The 21312-nt window shown below is 38.9% G+C and overlaps 1 protein-coding gene across 1 annotated transcript in view; it reads left to right on the forward strand.

The window, feature by feature from the left end:
• Positions 1-21312, forward strand: part of SV2C (synaptic vesicle glycoprotein 2C) — a 109031-nt gene that overhangs the window by 11190 nt on the left and 76529 nt on the right. Inside the window, exon 2 of the mRNA XM_069880751.1 lies at positions 18265-18967. Coding sequence (XP_069736852.1) covers positions 18388-18967 — 580 coding nt within the window. The 5' untranslated portion in view covers positions 18265-18387. The remainder of the gene's footprint in view (positions 1-18264; positions 18968-21312) is intronic.

A 21312-nucleotide genomic window follows, 5' to 3' on the forward strand; every position in this document is an offset into this window, starting at 1 on the left:
GGCAGGACTAGAAAGAAAACGTTTACTAAATGTTTTAGGCTTCCCTTGTGCTTGGTCTATGTACAGTCTTCTTGAACAAAACAATTTCCACCCGGTGAAGAAAGGCATTTATAGACTGACAGTCTAGCAGGTGGTTTATGTACAGTGCATAACGGGAAGAGAAGGCCGAAGCAAGATGGGAGGAACTAATTGCTATCTCCTACCATCTAATGAATGATTAGAAAGAAGATGGGGTCAGGAAAGGGAATGGAAATTTGAAAAAGATCATAGAATCACAGAATCACAGAATAACCAGGTTGGAAGAGACCCACCGGATCATTGAGTCCAACCGTTCCCATCAAACACTAAACCATATCCCTCAGCACCTCATCCACCCGTGCCTTAAACACCTCCAGGGAAGGTGACTCAACCACCTCCCTGGGCACCCTGTTCCAGTGCCCAATGACCCTTTCTGTAAAGAATTTTTTCCTCACGTCTAGCCTAAACCTCCCCTGGCGGAGCTTGAGGCCATTCCCTCTTGTCCTGTCCCCGGTCACTTGGAAGAAGAGGCCAGCACCCTCCTCTCTACAACGTCCTTTCAGGTAGTTGTAGAGAGCAATGAGGTCTCCCCTCAGCCTCCTCTTCTCCAGGCTAAACAACCCCAGCTCTCTCAGCCACTCCTCATAAGGCCTGTTCTCCAGCCCCTTCACCAGCTTTGTTGCCCTTCTCTGGACTCGTTCCAGAGCCTCAACATCCTTCTTGTGGTGAGGGGCCCAGAACTGAACACAGGATTCAAGGAGCGGTCTCACCAGTGCCGAGTACAGAGGGAGGATAACCTCCCTGGACCTGCTGGTCACACCGTTTCTGATCCAAGCCAAGATGCCATTGGCCTTCTTGGCCACCTGGGCACACTGCTGGCTCATATTCAGTTGGTTGTCAACCAACACCCCCAGGTCCCTCTCCTCCAGGCAGCTTTCTAGACAGACTTCTCCTAGTCTGTAGCACTGCACAGGGTTGTTGTGCCCCAAGTGCAGGACCCGGCATTTGGCCTTGTTAAACCTCATGCCATTGGACTCAGCCCAGCGGTCCAGGCTGTTCAGATCCCTTTGCAGAGCCTCCCTACCCTCCAGCAGATCGACACTTCCACCCAGCTTAGTGTGTGGGAAGTATTAGAGTAGTTGCACTGTGGCATCTCTGCCTTTTGAGATGCTCAGAACTTGCCTGGACATGTCCCTGGGCAACCTGATCTAATTTTGAGGATAGCTCGGATTTCAGCAGGAGGCTGGAGTGGAAGACCTCCAGAATTCCCTTCAAACACTCATTATTGGTCTAAAGACCATGTACTGCTCTGCTACTGAAAGCTAATAGATCGTGGAATTCAGTCTCCCTTTCTTTTGATCCCTTCTACACATGCTAGAGTAGTATCTGGTCAACACCAGGGTCTTTTGTTACAGTTGCTCACAAATTCAGAAGATGTACATATAGGAGTGAAGAATTTGTGATATGAGAGAGAATTGCATTACTTACAGTAAAATACTCCATCCTGTAACACTGTATTCTCTGAAAGCTCTCTTATTTGGCTAGAAATTCTTGTACTGTCACAGGCTGAGAGGCAGAATCAAGATAATTACCTTGATCAAAAAATTGGTTTAGCTGACAAATGAGGTTAATTATTCTGTTGTTAAAGGGCCAGACTGTAGAACTGCTGAATCATTTTGTTCTCTATTTATTTATGGAGAAGCATTAACTCATAGTGTCAGTTCATAGCTGACCATGATTTGACTTTCTGGCCACTTTTCTCTTCCTAGGCAACTGTGCTTTGAAGTACCTAGAGAGGATCTGAGTAAAAGTTACTGCACTTTATAGTTAAAATAAAATATGTTGAATTCCTCACATTGAATCAGAAGATGTGGAAACTGTAGAACTTTTTTACTTGCTTAAGTGTCTTTGTGCTGTATTTCACAAGCAAGAACATGAAATACAAAGTTTATATGCAGTATCTAAGTTCACATCTAGCAGGCCTAGTTAACGCTTTCCTTTTCTTTGAAACACAAAATAGTTTTTGCCTGCTGGGCTCCTGAGTTTTTCCTGACTTGCAGGGGCACAAGAGCTTTGACATACTTTCCTTGAGATTCCTTGTGTGGTTTAGCTTAAAAATAATGCAGTCAAGTGCACAGTTTCATTTTCCGCAATATTCACTTTTGCTAGCTCTATGGCCAATGTCATACAGAAGCAGACTGAGAGAATTCAAAACACAGAAATATAATTTCTAAACAACATCTAGTACCAGTTATTGCCTCACCATTGCCCTCCCCTGAGGCTAGACAATTTGCAGGAGTGCTTTCTTGTAGTTTGTGCACATAGTTCCTACCCCAGAGGTGGGTAGAGAACATTGCTGTTCTTGCAAATATTTATATACAATAGGATATAAATTATATTTATTGCAATAGGATTGTTTATATGAATTATTTTACTCAAGGGCATAAGTTCTTACAGAATAAGACCACTTGGCTGGTAGAGTGGTTATCTTGTGACAAATAAGTGTTTGACAGTGTAAGTCCCGGCCAGGAGATAGGTAGAAAATGGAACTAAGCTACCAGTTCAGACTTTTTCAGTCAAATGTTTATGATTCTGTAGTAGATATATAATGTGATTTTAGGTCCATTTTATTTCTGATTATTGAGTAAAAATGTGCTTTTTCCTAGTTGGGAGAGATTGTTTTACATTGTACCTCTTATTCATGGAATAAATGGAATCAATACATCTATATTTCTAAATCTAGGAGCAGCAGTGGGCTACATGTTCCAATATATTACTTTTGAACACTGCTGGGACTGGGAAAACAAATTTCTGTGAGCAGAAGTATCCTTTCACTGGTGAAGTCTACGCCAGCAATTTTTTAAACTATAGCTTTTTAAAAAATATTAAATTCCATTTTATTTAATATTGTAAAAGAGAGGAACTAATAATTCTGTGATGCCTTTGATCTTTAATATTCAAACAATGTATGTTTTTAATTAGAAAGCTATTTTAATTCAATGAAACTTGTTTAGAACAGGGTTGACACCAGGGGAACTACTGCTGTATTTCATAAGGGCTCTGTAAACATGTAGAACCTTTTTAAAAGATCCAAGTAAGTGTTAAAAATACATTTAAGAAACCCTGTTACCTGTTGGCTTAACAGTGCTATAATGGCACAGAGAGCAAGGGTTAAATACAGTGCGTGTAAACTGTTCCACTGAAAGCTGTGGAGGGGTCAGGAGAGGAAGAGCACATGCAGTAGACAGGAAAAACATACTGATTTATATTCCTGTGAAATTTTGGATTAAATTAAGAACTACCTTTCCTTAATGGTGATGTCCCTTGCTGTCAGGGTGCAAGCACTGGACATTATATCAGCTATACATCTGTAAAACTATTTTAAATCAAAACTGATATATATACATTCAAGGAACTAAGCACTTAATCAATGTGATGTATATCCTGAGGCCACCAGAATGTGATACTTTTAGAAAGCTAATTGTAAGCTATAATTGAGAACTAATTGGCTGATGAAGCAAGAATTTCTTTTCTAAAATTGCTTTGCTTATTAAATTTAAACATTTATGACATCTGATTTTTTTCTCTCTTTTATTTTGCTAGAAAAGGAAAATGACTTTCAGATATTGGGTGCTGTGTTTTACTGGGAATTAATTTGTTGATTATTTTTCCCACTTTGGGCCTTTTCTTCTATTCAACACACAAACAAGTGAGCTGTTTCTTCTCTTGCCCACTTCAAACTCCTACAACCACAGAATAGGCAAGAAACCTGCTTGAAGTGGAACACTGATTTCCTTGATTAGTCAGCTGGCACTGGTGGCATACAGGTAATATTCTGGCCTTGAACCAGAAATATTATCTGATGAGTCATCCAGGGCCCCCATTTTGGGTGGGTGAGGGGAATCTTAATATTCCTTTTAAATAAGAGAAGTGATAATAATGGGCCAAGTCTGAAAAGAGAAAATTGGAAATGCCTGTACATTTGTCATGTGAACCATTTAAATAGTTTGCTGCTCAAGCATGAGAGTAAATGAGAATCTATTGGAGGACCCTGCCAAGTGCAGAATGTGGTCCTTCAACATGCATTGTGAATGTGCACAACTGAAGTGCCGATAAGAGGATGATCCACCTTATCTGTCACTCTCAGGAGACGTTATTGATGTGGAACTGCTTCCCTCATTCACTAATAGTAACAATATCTATAGTTACACAAAAAGCACATGTGAACATGGTACCACTGCGAAGGCTTTTGTACCCAATTACCTCCTGAAGAGCCCCAATTGGCTTTGTTCAAGGGCAATATGAGTAGAGAGCCAGGGTGCAAAAAAGGGATAGCAATTAATTGGATTGAAGACAGAAATTTCAAGGGAAATTTCTTCAGAATACAGCCAGGTCACAATGGTACCTCATTGACATTTGCAGTGCCAGGGAGCAAGAACATTGTTAGCTGAAGTCTTGTAAAGGTAAAACTAAGTTCGTGGGAAGTGTAAGTAATTTTTACTTCTTGGGGAATGTATGGTTTTTAGAGATTGAGCCAGTCAGAGGTTAGGCTTGAGGAAGTTACAGGGTGCTTTTTTTTTTTGTAACCTGTATTCTTGACATGGCTTTTGCTCTTCTGAGTGTCACATTAAATGCTCTAAATAATGTTGGGATTCCATCTTTCAAAACATGGAGGTAACATGAAAAATTAAATAAGGCTGCTGTGGACCCTTTCTCTTACTTATTTGAATTATCAAATTATACTGAACCTCAGGGATCAGAAGATAATTATTAATATGTCTGTGAAGCTCCTACTGTGCTACAGTCCACATTGTTGTAATAAACAAGTACTTCTTTTAGTAGGAAGATATACAATAAGAAGCAGCGAGTTTTTCATTATTAGGCAACTAATACTAATTTTTCAATCTGTAAAGAGTAATTTTAAATTTTTCCCTCATGTTTTTATTCCAATTTCTTTTCATGAAAACCCTTTTAAGGTGAATTAGGAAAGGAGAGGATTTCATACATTGTTTCAGCACCTGGTAGTGCTATTACATCGTCTTTTCTTCAGAACTCAGGACAGCTTTTCTCAGTGTACTCCATATGTAAGACTCAAAAAACTTAAGACTTCTGAAACCATACCCTCCAGAAAATATCCAATTGCACCTACTTCAATCTTTATATATTGTAGACTGGATCCTGCTTTGATAATACTTCTAGTATGCTATTTGAGTGGTGGCATAGGGGATCAAACCCACAGCCCCTGTGTGCAGCAGTATCACAAAGGTGATACTTTCAGCCTTCTGTTCTTTCAAGGGTTCCTTTCAGTGACTATTTTCTCCTTGCATATCCACTCATGATGTAAAAAATGATGAATTGTTATAAATTCATAATCCTAGTCAATGTTCAAAGTTGTGCAGAATTTTGAGTTCTTTCTTTTGTGTTTCTAGCATGCACTTCTAGTAAACTACTGAAGAGAATTATGCCAGAAAAGGTGATACATGCTCATTCCAAATCCCACTGGCTTCAGTGCTAGCTTTTAATTAATTCTAACGCAGTCCCAAAAGTTTGTCCTTAATGTTCCTTGCCAACAGCCTCTTCAGACTTGAAGAATGTGTCACTGCTTTGTGTGGCAAAACAGAAAAATGAAATCACAGAGAGATAACAGTGGCTTCATATTAAAATTTGCAGTTTAGTGGCTGAAATGCAGTGTGTGTTCCCTACATCTTGCCAGAAAGGACAACTAAGACAACATCTGTTTATAGATTAGACTTTCTACATATGCCAAAAATGAGCATTCTATTAGCTGTTCTGGTAACATTTGTCATCAGTGGTCACTGATGAATAACATTGTCACATTTTCCAATGTGTGTCTTTCTCTGTCTGTTACTAGTGCTCTTCCAGATCATAGTTTTGCTTACAACAGGCTTCGTAGTTTTGATTGTATCATTCTGCATGCATAAAGCAGTTTTCAGCATTTTGGAGTGTAGAGATGCCTTCAGATTTTCCAGTGGATGCCATGTGTAGAGAATTTAAGTCTGTTAGCAGTAGTTTAACTGTCTGTTTTTAGTGAGCTTTCACAGTCCTAACAGTAGTCTGCAAGTCAGGAACTTGATCTCAGTCTCTGTGAGACTGCTGAGTGCCCCACCATACCTTGTTTACCCTGGTAAGCCTAACCTGCACCATCTCTGATGCTCATCAGACAATGCAAGGTAGTTTTATGGCCAAGATCAGTCAAAGAAATCCAGCCTGAGATTCAGAAGCACCAGGGGATGATAGGAGAGAGGTACCCTGTGGTGTAGTTCAGGCTGAGTTGGGGTGCCCAAGTTTGAGCTTAAACAGAACTCAAGTCCGTAGCAGAGTCTATGAGTACCTGGATGGGGTCCCAACGCATATGGTAGCACTCACACTCTCCAAGAGGAGAAGGAAGAACAATTCCAAATCAGGGAAGCACAGGAAGATGGTCCCTTTCAGCGTTCAGCATTGGTTGTTTAAAGAATCAGACCAAGAATTAGGCTAAGAATAAGTGGGAAGACTGAGTATGTCAGTGAACTGGAGAATTGTCCATGTCCATAAAGTGCACCCTAAGAAAAAAAAAACAAACAACTTTTGTGTCATTCTGCTTTAAAATAACATAGAAATTGTTTCACAGGGCAGAATTTATTTCTGAGATGTTTCAGCTCACCATGTCTTGTTACTATGTGGAGTCAAACAGAGGGAATGCAGTACTTTTTCAGACTGGCAAGTAGATTGTTTTAAAAATAAGCTACAGGAGTCTTGCTGATACGGTAAAATATGTTCACCAGCTCCTCTATCTTCATTTTGCTGTCTATTCTGTGCTTTCAATTAGAGAGTGCTTGTGTTTGTTCAGTTGTGCTATCCACCTCTACACATTCTACCCAAGAAAGCCCCACTGAGGTAGGGCTCAGGTTGCATGATGCACTCTGAGAAATGGATAAATCCCATTTTATCAGAGGTCTAAAATGCAGAATTGGAAAAGTTAGGGACTGCTGCAGTAGAGACTCTTTCAGTACAGACTCTGTTCATCATTCCATTATTTTAGTCTTATTCTGTGTTCTCTTCTCACCTATGTTATTTAATACACAAAATAAAGGCTTATGAAGTTTGGTGAACCAGGTAGGGATATAGAATATAGCATGCTAAAATATTGAATTTTTGCATTAATGGAAGCCATGCATCTGCAACCACTTGAATTTATTTACTTTTAAGCTAAAGTTTTTTTACACTTGCTGAAAAACTGCATGTGCTAAGTAACGTGCACTGTTCAACTTGCAATGATCATACAACTCAGGTTAACAAACTGAAGAGGTCTAATTAAGCATGTTGTCAGCAAATGACTCAGTTTGAAAAACTACAACTGATTTTATGAGAATCTTTAAGGAATCTTTGTTTTCCAGTATGGAATAAATTTATGTAAACTACGTAAATTATATGAATTATTGTACAATTATAAGGCATATGTGCAGCTTTAAAAAATGTAGTTAGAATCTCAGCAGCAGCAGCACTAATTCCTGGGAAGGGTAGAACTCTCATGACTTCCTTTCTTACCCAGTTAAGGCCTGGAGGACAATGAGTCAGCCTTAATTGTGGGGGAAAAAAAAAAGAAAAAAGTAATTTCCACCTGAAACTGTTGAATTTTCCCCAGGGAGAAGTAAATCTTTATGAGAGTGCAGAATCACCTTTTTTTTTAATGCAGCAGAACTAGTGCTCTATTTGGATATCATGTTCTATAATCTTTAATAGCCAAGGCATGTCAGAAGTAGAAGGATGCATTACTATGATCACAGGATTCCAGTAAAAACATTATATCTGTCATGGTACAGAAAATAGTCCTAGGAAAACTCTAAAGGAAAAAACAGCATGAAATAGAAAAGATTAGTGTACATCATCTGGAATATACATGCTACAGTTTTTTCAGCAAAATAATTTAGAAAGTACTCTGTTCTTTAAGAATAACAGAGAAAAGCTAAAGTAGATATAAAACTAAATCACTTTGTTTGCAAGAAGGAACCTAGCAGTATTGGTAGTATTTGTACAAATGTGTTCAAGAAGAATTTTAGATTTGCAGGCTACCTTTAAAATACAGTAATCTGTTCATTAACGTTCTTCTGTTCTTTCTATTTTACATGAGATGCCATGTTTTAAAACAAATTGTTAACTTTTAATTAGTTCAGAATGAAAAATAAAGCAGAACTATATAAATCTTTTATATCTAATTCCTACATAAATAGGCAGGAAATTTTTTTTTTGCTATTTATAAATCTATTTTGAAAGCACTGAAAATACATTTTGCCAAGGTCTTCATTATCTGCATAATATCAGACTGTTTTTGTTACAGCTCCCTATGAATGTTCTTCCTGCCATTCTTGATTATAGTTGAGTTCCCATATTGTTGAATTTCTATGTTACAGACTCTGAAAGTCTTTGTTACTTCTTATGTGCAAGAACACTTCTTATCAACTCTGTTATTACCTTATTCAGTGTAATGATCCATTCCTGATGTGTACAGCTTTTACTTCTGTAGTTAGGCAGCTTTCTGTTCTGAGTTTGAGGGTTTTGAGTTGTTTTTTTTTTTCCTCAGATGTAGCAAGTTTATGGAAAAATGCAAGGAAGTAACTATTTACAATACAAATATCAATCTGCTAAAATTACTGAATGTTAATTTTAAGATCTATTTTCAATACCTGCCATGTCTAGCTATGCAAGTGACCTGACTCTTCTGTCCTCCAATTGCCACTGTTTCAAAAGAGGGAAGAGAAGATTTTAAAATACCCTGTCTGTGTAGTTTATCTAAGGTACTAATCTAAAAGCAAACTCCTGTGCTTGTCAGCATTTATAATCTGGATGCCAGGTGCCCACAGAGCTGTTCTGTTACTACCCCTCCTCAGCTGGACAGAGGTGAGAAAATATAATGAAAGGCTTGTGGATTGATGTGAAGACAGAGAAATCACTCAGCAGTTATTGTTGTGGGCAAAACAGACTCAACTCAGAAAAAATTAATTTAATCTATTACTATTCAAATCAGAGTAAAATAATGAGAAATAAAAAATATATACTGAAACATCTTATCCCCATCCCTCTCCTCTTCCCAGGCTCAATGTTGCTCCTGATGTTCTCTTTCTCCTCCTCCCTGGAGATACAAGGGAATGTTAAATGAGTGTTGCAGTCAGTCCACCACATGTTGTCTTGCTGCTCCTTCCTCCTCAGGGGAAGGACACCTCACATCTTCCCCTGCTGCAGCATGAGGTCTCTTGCATGGGAAACAGTCCTCCATGAGCTGCTCCAATGCGACTCCTTACTATTGGCTGCAGTTCTTCATGAATGGTTTCAGCACAGGTCCTTTCCATCATGTGCAGTCCCTCAGCAACAGACAGCTCCAGCCTGGGTCCTTCAAGGGGTCTTAAGCCCTGCTAGCAAACCTGCTCCAGTGTGGTCTCCTCTCCATAAGTCTTCCCTGGAGCCTGCTGCAATATCAGCTCTCCACAGGGTCACTTCTTCCTTTGGACATCCGCCTGCTCCGGCCTGGGGTCCTTCACTGGCTGCAGATGGATACCTGCTCTACTATAGACCTCCATGAGCTGCTGGGGGACAGCCTGCCTCACCATGGTCTGCATCCTAGGCTGCAGGGGAATCTCTGCTCTGGCACCTGCAGCACCTCCTCCCCCTCCTAAATTGACCTTGATGTCTACGGAGGTGTTTCTCTCACATATTATTACTCTTCATTTTGGCTGCAAGAGAGCAGCAGTTTTTATCCCCTTCTTAAATACAAAACCATGGAGGCACTACCACTGCCACTGATGGACTCAGCCTTGGCCAGTGGTGTGTCTGTCTTGTAGCTGGCTGGCATTGGCTCTTTCAGACACAGAATCTGCCCTTCCGGAATCTTCTCACAGAAGCCACCCAGATAGTTTCTCCACTACCAAAAACTTGCCATGCAAACACAATATATTCCACTAATATAATCACAGAATCATAGAATGGTTTGGGTTGTAAGGGAACTTAAAGATCATCTATTTCCAAACCCTCTGTCATAAGCAGGGACACCTCCCACTAGACCAGGATGCTCAGGGTCCCATCCAGCCTGGCCTTTATTAGTTCCAGGGTTGAGGCATTCACAACTTCCCTGGACAACCTGTTCCAGGACCTCACCACCCTCATCAGGAAGAATTTCTTCCTAGTATCTAGTCTAAATCTTCCCCCCTCCAATTTAAAGCCATTCCCTCTCATCCTGTCACTACAAACCTTTGTGAACAGTCCCTCCCCAGCTTTCTTATAGCCCCTTCAGGTACAGGAAGGTATGTAACATCTACCTGGAGCCATCTCTTCTCGAGGCTGAACAAGCCCAACTATCTCAGCCTGTCCTCATAACAGAGGTTCTCCAGTCCTCTGATAATCTTTGTAGACTTCCTCTGGACCAGTTGCAACAGTTTTTTATCATTCTTATGTTAAGGATTCCAGAACTGGACACGACTCCAGATGGGGTCTCAGAAGAGCAGAGCAGAGGAGCAGAATCCCCTCCTCCAACCTGCTTGTCAGTTTTATTGGGCACTAGAAAAGGTTGCCCAGGGAGGTGATTGAGTCACCATCCCTGGAGGTGTTTAAAAGACAGGCAGATGAAGTGCACAGGGATATGGTTTAGTAGTGGTCATGTACAGTTGGACTCAATGATCTCAAAGGTCTTTTCCAGCCAAGTGATTCTATGATTCCCTGTTTATTCTTTTCCTTCCTCATTAAAACAGCAGCAGCAATAACTGTTTCTCTCTCAGTGCTGTATGCTACCTGCGTAGCTTCTCTTAAACTATTTGACTAAATTACCTTATTAGAATAGAGCCACAGATATGGGTTTTAGGTAGATTTTTGCTTCAAGTTTCATAATGTCTATCAGGAAAAAAAAGGGGATTTTTTTGCCTGAAAGCCTGTTCATATTAACGAAAAACTCCTCTATTTTAAACTGCCTCTAAAGGTCTTAAAGTATCACCAAAACCAAAATTACTCTACTAATTATTTTCTCACAGTGAATTTGATCACAGGACTTATTCCTCCTCACTTACAGCTGGATATATAAGCACAGAAAGAAGATCTGCAAAAGTTCTCCTTAAAGCAATAAAAACCCAAAAAGCTAATGGTACAATGAAATCAGAAAAATTTAAAACTCTGTTGAGTAAAAATCAGGAAAACTTAAGTGAATCATATGTGACAAAAAAAAATTCTAAAAATTAATTCTCCTTTAACCAAGGGAGCAAGAAAATGAGAGGTGCAGAGTTAGGAGGTGGGCTGTTCTTCACTTCTTCACTTCTTCACTTCCTCACTTCTTCACTTCTTCACTTCTATGTTCTATAAGTCTCAAATATCCTGAAGGAAGGTACCTCAATGCTGGTAAGTTTTATGAGCACCGCTGTTCTTTTAAACGGCGACATAAACGTGTCTAATTCAGCTGCCATCATTAAATACACTGAGGCTTCTAAACTGCTCTGATCCACTAGTCCACCTAAGGTCACAATCTGCACTGAGGATTCATCTGTGGTCCACCCTCTTATTAAGTTCTTCTCATGCTTTGTTCTGACCTACGGAATAGCTTTATTACTGACAGAAAGAGAAGATGCTATCTAGTCTCTCGCTGTAATACCTAGCAACCCATTTAATTCCCCCACCTAGCAGCAGGGTTAACAGTGTTATGAAATGGAAATAGTGGTATCTATTAATTAAATTATAGGTGCAAAGGCTCTACAGTGGAGCAATCCATTCTTTTGAATTGTTTTTAATCAAAAACTACTTTTCTAGGAAAAGATGATTGAACAATAATTATGACATACATTGAAACACTGAAAAATTCATGCTCATTAAGACGGCTGGACTGTTGTAATGCTCTTCCAGCCCTTTGGTTTTAATATGCACTTTGAACACTCTCCTGTGCTTCCTGTGGACCTTTTAAATTAGTGTTTCCAACATCTATGTTGTTTGGTGGTTACTAAATGCATCAACTTGTTCAATAAGTATTGACAAAAATTGATTTTTGTCAAAAGAGAGAAAAAGAAATCCTCTCATAATGGAGCAGACATTGGGGATAGATATTGAGAAAAGTGTATTTTACAAGGGCCTAGACTGAAGTGAGGTTTTACAAATAATAGCCAAAGAGTCCTACACTGGAAGAAAACCAATAAAATAATACAATGTAGAAAGTCTTCAGGGAATAAAATCTACAAATGCAACAGGACAAACTTCAGCCATTCAAATTGCCACTTCTGAAATTACTCTGCACAAATCTGTGATGTGCAGGTACAGTGAAACAGCAGCCTTACAGATACTAGGCTGACAGATGGCACAGAACAACATTGAAGCTTAGCGAATATATGTGAAGGCTAAAGGGCATCTTTTAGGGCAAGCTGTATTACAAGCTGGAATTAAGAACCTTTCTTTTATTCCTGGAATAAAAGAGGCCAGTGTTCTTTACATTTTGTGAGGAATTACAGGGTTGCAGTCTCAGCTTCCACTGGGAATAACTTACTGAAAAGAATCAGCTTTCTATGCTACCAGCTTTCTGCCAGTGCACGTCATCCCTATGCCTGCAGGATTGGAGTTCCGAGGCTCTTTTCAGTTCTGAGCTAACATGGTCTGCCAAGTTCTTCCTTCTCTGCTGGTGGTTTATATTGACCTCTTCATGGGCAATAAGCTGTTGTGGCCAATAAACCTTGGTAAGAGACCAGTAGTTTCTTGGCATAATGCTGAAAGATATTTTAACACCTTGGTTTTTAACCCATAATGACGACCAGGCAGTTTGCTGTTTTCTCAAAGCACATATTCTTTCTTTTCTATCTTTAACACCTGTTACGTTTTATTGACCATGAAAAATTGACGGAATTTTTTTTTTCTTTCAGAACTCCATAGTTTTATTTCCTAGGTTTTTACTTTGCTACATTTTCAGCATGGCAAGAGATCAACTTTCTACTTCAATTTTATTTCTTTTTTTCACAAGTTCAGTATCAGGCTGATGCTAGTTCTGAGAATCTCAGGCACTCATGTTAACCTGCTTCTCCTTCAGTGAAAGGTATTTGTACTGTCTCCTCTAAGCAAAAAAAAAAAAAAAATAGCAGTCTATATACAGCGTTTCCTGTGACTGGAAGCCCATTTCCTCCTGGGCATTTAACCAGCATCCTTGCCAAAATACCTTGTGAAAATGGATAAATATTAAAACCAAGAACAACACACTAAGCTTTTCTAGTGAGTGACTGCTTCACCTGTGGGAGTCTGAGAAGAAACTGAGCATTCATCAACTTGAAGTAAATAGAGAGGGGTACAAAGAATAATTCCAAGTATATAGTAAAATTAAATGAGCTTGAGTGAGGAGCACAAAATACATCAGCGAGTTGAGATATAAAAAAATAATTTACACAGATATAGACTCATTAATCACTTGGTTGAAAAGAACCTTTAAGATCATTGAGTATAACTGTACCTGACCACTACTAAACCCTGAGTACTTCATCTACCTGTCTTTTGAATGCCTACAGGGATGGTGACTCAATCACCTCCCTAGGCAGCTGGGTCCAGTGCCTGATAAATGTTTCAGTGAAGAAGTATTTCCTGATGTCTAATCTGAACCTCTCCTGGTGCAACTTGAGGCCATTTCGTCTCCTCCTATTGCTTGTTACTTGGGAGAAGAGACCAACACCCACCTCACTACAACCTCCTTCCATGTAATTGTAGACAGGGAGGGAAGGGAGAGATTGTGTTGTACTGTGAAACTCCTGCCTCTGCTGAGCTCAAGATCTTTGATGTGTACTAGATTAATGAATTCCCAGGCTCATCTTGTGTACAAATTCTGTGGCTACACTGAGGATGAATACTGAAAAGTGCTGGTACAGAACAAGTGGGGAGAATGCAGTCTGAACTGAAAGAGATTTGGGGATGGCCACTGTTGGTGGCACTGCAGCCTAACCGTGATTTACATGGGTTTGGCAAGAGCAGACTGAGCTAAAATAGTTGCAGCCTGGCTGTGCAATTTTTTGCTTGAGAGAAATAAAATTTACTTATACTACAGAAGCCTATCTTTTATTCTGCTAACATTTCCTGAAAACAATCCCATTCTCCCCACCTTTGGTGCCAGCTCGTATTTATTATAAATAAATAGCTCTATATTAATATAGTACCTCTATACACAAATACCTCTTATTGAGGTATCTATTCTTTATTGGGTCACACTGAAGCAAGTACTATCTGGAATAATAGAAGAACAGCTCTTCTAGAACTTCTTTTTCCAGTGAGAAAATTTGCAGGTATCCTGGTAAATTCAATGACAGGTTGTAGCTCTACATCTGGCTCAGGACTGTGGTAACTTGTAGGACTGCATCCTTTGTGTTATTTGAACTGTACCATGTAGATATTCTTGGAGAACTTTAGTAAAATTTGAATACTACTGTTTTTTCTGCCACAGCAGTGCGTAATACCTTCTATTTTTTCTTAGCCTTTTTTCTTTTTTTCATAGCTGAGAGCATGTGCAAGAAAAAAAACCATCTTCTATTTGTGAGTTTACATAGATCAGGTGCCTTTTTCACCTGGAAATAGAATCATTTGACATATCAGAGTAGTATAGTAGGAAATAGTTATGATCTAGCAGAAGATTATGCCTTCACATGAAGAATAGCTTGGAGCAACAGATAAACTCAGAAGAACATATATGTTCGTATCTGTGCTAAAGTTACTAATAAAAAAATGAAGGTAGAAAAACAGAAATCAAACCAGAATAAAAATATTGAGTAAAACGTGCATTTAAAAATGCATCAACTCACATAAGAAGTGTTTTTTCGTGTTTTCTTTCTTTTTGAAAAGGAATTACAGATACAAAAGAAAATCAAGAAAGATGCTATACTAGGTCCCCAAGTGTATCTGAAATGCCATAACTCCATTTGAGTGTGACTTTCAGGTCTATTCTAAACAAAAAACATTATCTGAAGATATGCATATAGTTACTAACATTTGTCATCAGTCTTCATTCAATCTTCTCGTAGGTTATGTTAAGCAAAGATGTGAGCCTTTGTGGGAATGGGTTTTCTTCATGGGAACTTATTACTTTATTTTGCAATATTTGACTTTCATTTCAGATGTATCACAGTAAGTACAAAGTGGACTATAAACTATAAAGTGGACTGTAAACTATATTGGAATTTGTGAATTTAACAGAATGGAAAAGAATAAATATTAGAGTAAACAAATAATTTTATTTTTTTGAGAGTGTACCTTTGAGTGTTTGGGGAAAAAATTTGGTAGTTATTTCTTGAAAGAGTAATTTTATTTCCAGTGAAATCACTATTTTTCTGGGGTGTTTTTGTTTTTGACTTCGATTTTTGTTTTTGTTTTTAGTAGAAGCAATTTAATAGGAATGTGATGTTTATTTTAGTGAAAGTGAGCAAGCTTGTTGGGTAAGACAGTTGGTGTAAACAAGAGTGTATGCCTAGACTGCATTTGCTGCTTTATGCTACTCGGATAGTCATTAATCCTTACTCCTTCCGAATTTCCAGCTACTTTCTTGTAGTCAATCATTACAATGTAATTAAAAGGGCGGGGAGCTATCAGGCATGGGCTGCAAATAATTCCTCTTTGTACTTACTGCCCTTAAGGCAGGGATTTCAGTGCATTGAGAAAGAAAATCTGTTTAAAAGGACAATGTTCAAATTAGGTGTGCTGCTTGGGCGCTTAGGCAAGATAAAGAGAAATTTCTGATTTCGTACTCAGTGTATCTTTCTGCCCAGACAGGAATTTGACTTGGTCTATGCAGAGGTTTTTGCGAGTGGAGTTATGATGTTAATGAATTTGAACAGGTGTAATTCCTTATTGACATACCTGGTCTATCTTAAACTACTGTGTAAGCTCAGTTGCTTTTACAAATATGTACATTTAGAATCCACTGGACTCATTAGGTAGGTGTACTACAGCAGTGCAAAAGACAGTTTTGCTAGTGTTAGCATTTAGGCTTCACTTGCATTCAATATTCCTAAATTCCTGCTGTCTTCCCTCTGTAGACATACCTTACAGTAAAATGGAATTTAACAACTAAAAATCCTTGAAAGAAGACTATTTACTCCCTGGAAATGTTCAAGGCAAGGCTGGATGGGGCCTTGAGCAGCCTGATCTAGTGAGAGTTGTCCCTGCCCATGGCAGGGGGTTTGGAACTTGGTGGTCTTTAAGGTCCCTTCCAACACAAACCATTCTACGATTCACGAAAAAAAAACCCAACAAAACAGTAAACTAAGAATGAGAGGAATTCATAGTTAAATTTAAATAGAGCACATGCACACTCTAAAATTACCTACAACAGTAAAAATCTAAGAACATTTCATAATCATTAACCCTCATAAGAGTACCTCTTATGAGTTCTTGAAGTTCTTGAAAGTATTTGTAGAAGGCTAAAGAAGACCAGGTTAATGTTTTCATGCATTGCAGATTTAATAACTCCTAGTAGTCATACAGAGGGAACAGGACGGATCAGATGCCTAATTCAGTACACAAAGAATAACTTCTAAGAAGCACCTTGAAAACTGAAAACCTGTAATTAGAGAAACTGCCTTAGCATAAAAAATTCACCAGTATGACCTACTTAGGGGGATCATCATGTACCTAAAATCAGGCTACAGTTTTCAGTCATAAATATTACATCCTGGATTTTTAAAGCTGCATTTCTCTTGCAGTGAATTCTTCAATTTGCATTGAATAGTTCAATGGCACCATCACATCTGATCCCTTTGAGAAATGTGTAGAGGATATAAAATTAATCTAGAGAAAGGAAGTGAAAATAAAGACATTTTCCACTATTGGTGAATTTCTAAAGTCATCATAAAAAAAGTTAGGGAAATATGTTTTAGCTTATTAAGGTGTAGTACCTGCATGTTTGTGTGATTTTATCAGGAAAATAAATGTCCTTTTCCTTTTATCAGAAGTACATGACGTCCTTGTTTTATCTAATATAGACTGTAACTCTTTGTATCCCTCTCCCATGGACCTCACAGGGTAGCTCACACTACTTCAGCACAGGGAGCAGGACTTGTATCAGAAATTTCCAGCCATTTATTCCTACTCCTGCATTAGCGTGTCCTACTGCAGCCTTTTCTGTAACTATGCTGGAGAACAGATCATTAAAACAATCATGATGGAACAAGCTGGAAGTAGGTGTTTTTTCTTGGAAGCATTGATACTCAAATTCCAGCTTGCTTTTTCCCCTGAGCTGAGGCTTTTGCAATCCTGTTGCAGTCCCAAATTCACCCCCACCACCTCAACTTTATATACACGAGTAAAGGTGCAGTTTTCTAGCTGATTTCAGCTCTTCTAACTATGGACTGTTGTCAGAGAAGAATCCTCTATTTCTTCCCTCCCTCTGATTGCATTTTACTGCCATTTTTTTTCTTCTGCCATTTCTACTCCTAGAGATCACACAGATATGTGATGAGCAAATTGCCTCGCTGGTGTGAATGAAAACTAGCTAGAAAAGAAGTGAATAGTTAGTCTTCAGTGAAATTAACAATTTGTTCCCATGTCTGCGTTTGTGCTTCCAGGGCTGCATAAAGGAAGAGATGGCAGGAGACAAGGGAAGGGGTTTTTATGCAGCAAACTAGGTATGTGTGAGCTCATTCACCTCACTCTGGGGTGAATTAGGTGACGATATACAGTTGCTCCAGGCTGTCTCTACTGTAAGTATGGACAGAGAGATGATTTTTTTTTAGGGTGGGACTACATATTGCTAAGACTTAGTGTGAATGTACTATGAATGCTTTGGCCAAGTTCAGTCAACTTTGAGAGACTGGTACAGGTCTCGGGAATATTAATTCTTTACAAGATTTACATATGTGGGAGTCTGGACAGATATTTCGTGGTAACTCATTGAGAGAAATTCTAACATTTGTAGCCTTTTATTACACAGCAGGGAGTTCAAATGGGGAATTACACTGCAGAGAGTGTCAATATGAGGTATGGTGCACAGAATTGCTTGTTTTCTCTCTCAATAAAGCCTGCTGTCCATTGAAACACCAGACTCTAGTAAATTTCATTCTGTAAACTCGTAGAGATACTAGATTTCCTTTCAGAATGTTTTCCTTGTATCAAGAGATATTTGCATCTCTGAAGAAAAATCCAGGTTTGTGTATTTAAAGCCCTCAACTGTGGTGTCCAGTGAATGAAGATTGGTATAGTACCATATCAGTGTGAAGATGCAACTAAGATGGAGCAAAGCATAAACTTCTTTTCTCTCATATTTTGCAGGTTGAATATTAAAGCTTCACATGTACTTGAGCTTTTCCTACTGATTTCCAACACGCAATAGATATTCTAAACTTATCGAGCAGATCCTTCTGCAGCATAACATCGATTCTTCCTTGATACGCGATGGAGGAGACATACAAAGATAGGACTTCATTAGTGAAAGGGGCAAAAGATATTGCCAAAGAGGTGAAGAGGCAAGCAGTAAAAAAAGTGAATAAAGCTGTTGACAAAGCTCAGGATGGCTACACGCAGAGGTCCTACAGCCGGTTCCAGGATGAGGAAGATGATGATGATTACTATGTCCAAGGAGGAAATTATAGTGTAGGAGCTAATGATGATGAAGGCTCAAGTGAAGCAACTGAAGGACATGATGAAGATGATGAAATTTATGAAGGGGAGTATCAGGGAATCCCCAACATGGGGCAGGGCAAGGATGGTGTGGTGGCCTTAGGTCAGCCTATGCGTGATGAGTACAAGGATCGTCATGAACTAGAAACAGAGAGGAAAGCTGAGGAAGAAGAGTTAGCACAGCAGTATGAACTGATAATACAAGAATGTGGCCATGGTCGTTTCCAGTGGGCCCTCTTCTTTGTGTTGGGAATGGCCCTAATGGCTGATGGAGTTGAAGTTTTCGTTGTTGGATTTGTGTTGCCCAGTGCTGAAACAGATATGTGTATACCTAATTCTGGATCAGGGTGGCTTGGTGAGTAAAATTTTACTTCGTCCTTGTGCTATTAGAAACGTTGCTTCCAGTATGCTTAAATATGTATTTGTCAACACTAATGATATATAATGATATATTTGTTTGGAATATAAATAAGCAATCCACAAAGTGCACTAATAGCTAATATGGATTTAATGAACACTACAATTTTAGGTTTTAGATAATTGTTTTCTTTTTCAGTTAGTAAGCATAAATAAATCACTAAGTGGAAGACTGCACAGTAAAACTCAAGAGGAGAGATATATATTTTGCTCTTTTGTTCTTGTATACAAGAGGAGATGTCCAGATGAGCTAATAAAAAAAAATAAAGCACACCACTTTGCCATTGTGATTTCACATCAATTATATCCTAACTGGGATCTTCCAGACAGCATAATTCCTTTTCATTATTAGAAATCCATATTCCAGAGGGTTTTAATGTTGTTAGAATACTGAAGTCATGGGGCCAGTGAAAGGAGTTATAAGGTGGGATTGATGCCCGTGCATAATATTTGCTTTCCAGGCAATTAACTAGACTGTTAAGAAACACACTAAGAACATCTTAATTTGTCCTTGAAAAAAACCCTTGTTGAGTCAGTTGATGTTGTCAACACCTGCATGTATGTGGATCCATGTTGACCTCTTGAGTTCTGACACCAATGAGGGAGGTCTGTACTCTCATGAGACAGGTTGTAGGCTCAGGTCTAAAGATGTTTTAACTCTTTTTCTTTCTGCATCTTGTCCCTTTGGTTTTTATGCCACTTAGAATTTGATTGATTTTAGATTAATTCTCTAAGCTCTGATTTGCTGCACTTTTCTTCATAACTATTTTTCTACATCTTCGCATGCAGATTTTTCTTAAGTTTTAAATTTTATTTCTATAAAATTTGAATTATGGCCTTTTCTTTCCTTGACATCGCTACATATTACTTCTGAAACCATGAAGCATTTTTCCCCTAAGCTAGGCAAAACTAGCCTTTCCCAGCTACATGTGTTCATTATGCCCTGGCTGAACATCTTCTGACTGGTTTTCCCATGGAACCTGTAAGTTCTGGTTTTCATGTTCAAGGATCTTGACAGCTGCACTGCTGTCACCATTACTAGCAGTTAATACAGGCTTACCTCTTCTTGACTGGACCATGATGACAGTCTTTGAAGCCCCAGCACGTTTTTCAGACAGATATCTCTAACACCTTTTTGTACTTTATCACCTCAGCACTACAAAAAAAAAGTCATATAAATGTCCCAGGATGAAGTGGTTATCTACTATAAACATTTATTTTTGCATTCATGCCAAAAAAAAGCTTACAACCAGATAGTCACTCTGCCATCCTTTGTGAAGGCAAATTATTCCTCATTTCTTCCTCATAGTCTCCCCAGTCTGCTTGGAATCCATGTATATTGCTCTGCACAACATTTAGATTTAATGATCTCTTGAGTATCAATAGCCTGCTTTTTGTCCTGTGTTACTTAACATTGTGTTAAGTAATGTGTTAGCCAAGTTCTTGTTAAGGTCTTGCAGTACAGTAACAGAACCAGAAGTAATTGTTATATGTAAAAGATGTTCTTGGTCAATTAGCTATACCGTTTCTTCCATCTAAAAAACATCAAATATTATGGTAAGTCACTGGGCAGATAATTCAGGTGTTGAGATTATGAATGGCAACAGACAACTTACTTAGGAAATCAAAGGATTTTCTGAAACCCTACATTAAATGTCATATAACGCCTTGACATAAGAGTTTCCTCTGATATTATTTGAATATAATAATCACATTTTGCATAATATTTGTAGGATGAAGAGTATCAGAGGTGATAACTAGGTCTTCTGGGCTGAAGTATTTTTTAGTCTGGGGCAGCAGGCATGTGCCTGCCACTTCTCCGTTGATGGCCAGTTTGCACATTAGCTGATTTAATGCAATGCCTCCTATGTCTAGTCTGCCTTAAAACCGACTAAATGTAACTCACCAGACTCTGTCTCCCTGCAGCCTTCTCTTCTTCAGACTAAGCAAGTCCAACTCTCTCAGCCTGTTCTTGTACAGGAGGTACTCCAGCCCTCTTTTCATCTTTGTAGCCCTCCTCTGGACACGTTCCAACAGTTCCATATCCTTCTTATGCTGGGGATTTCAAAACTGGACACAAGACTCCAAATGGGGTCTCATGAGAGCAAAGTAGAGGGACAGAATCACCTCCCTTGACCTACTGGCAATGCTTCTTTTGATGCAGACCAGGATACGGTTGGCCTTCTGAACTGCAAGCACGCATTCCTGGTTCATGCTAAGCTTCTCATCAATCAACTCTTCCAATTCCTTCTCTGTGGGAGTACTCCCAATCACGTAGTCCCT

The sequence above is a fragment of the Phaenicophaeus curvirostris genome, chromosome Z, assembly GCF_032191515.1.
Source record: "Phaenicophaeus curvirostris isolate KB17595 chromosome Z, BPBGC_Pcur_1.0, whole genome shotgun sequence".
NCBI lineage: Eukaryota > Metazoa > Chordata > Aves > Cuculiformes > Cuculidae > Phaenicophaeus > Phaenicophaeus curvirostris.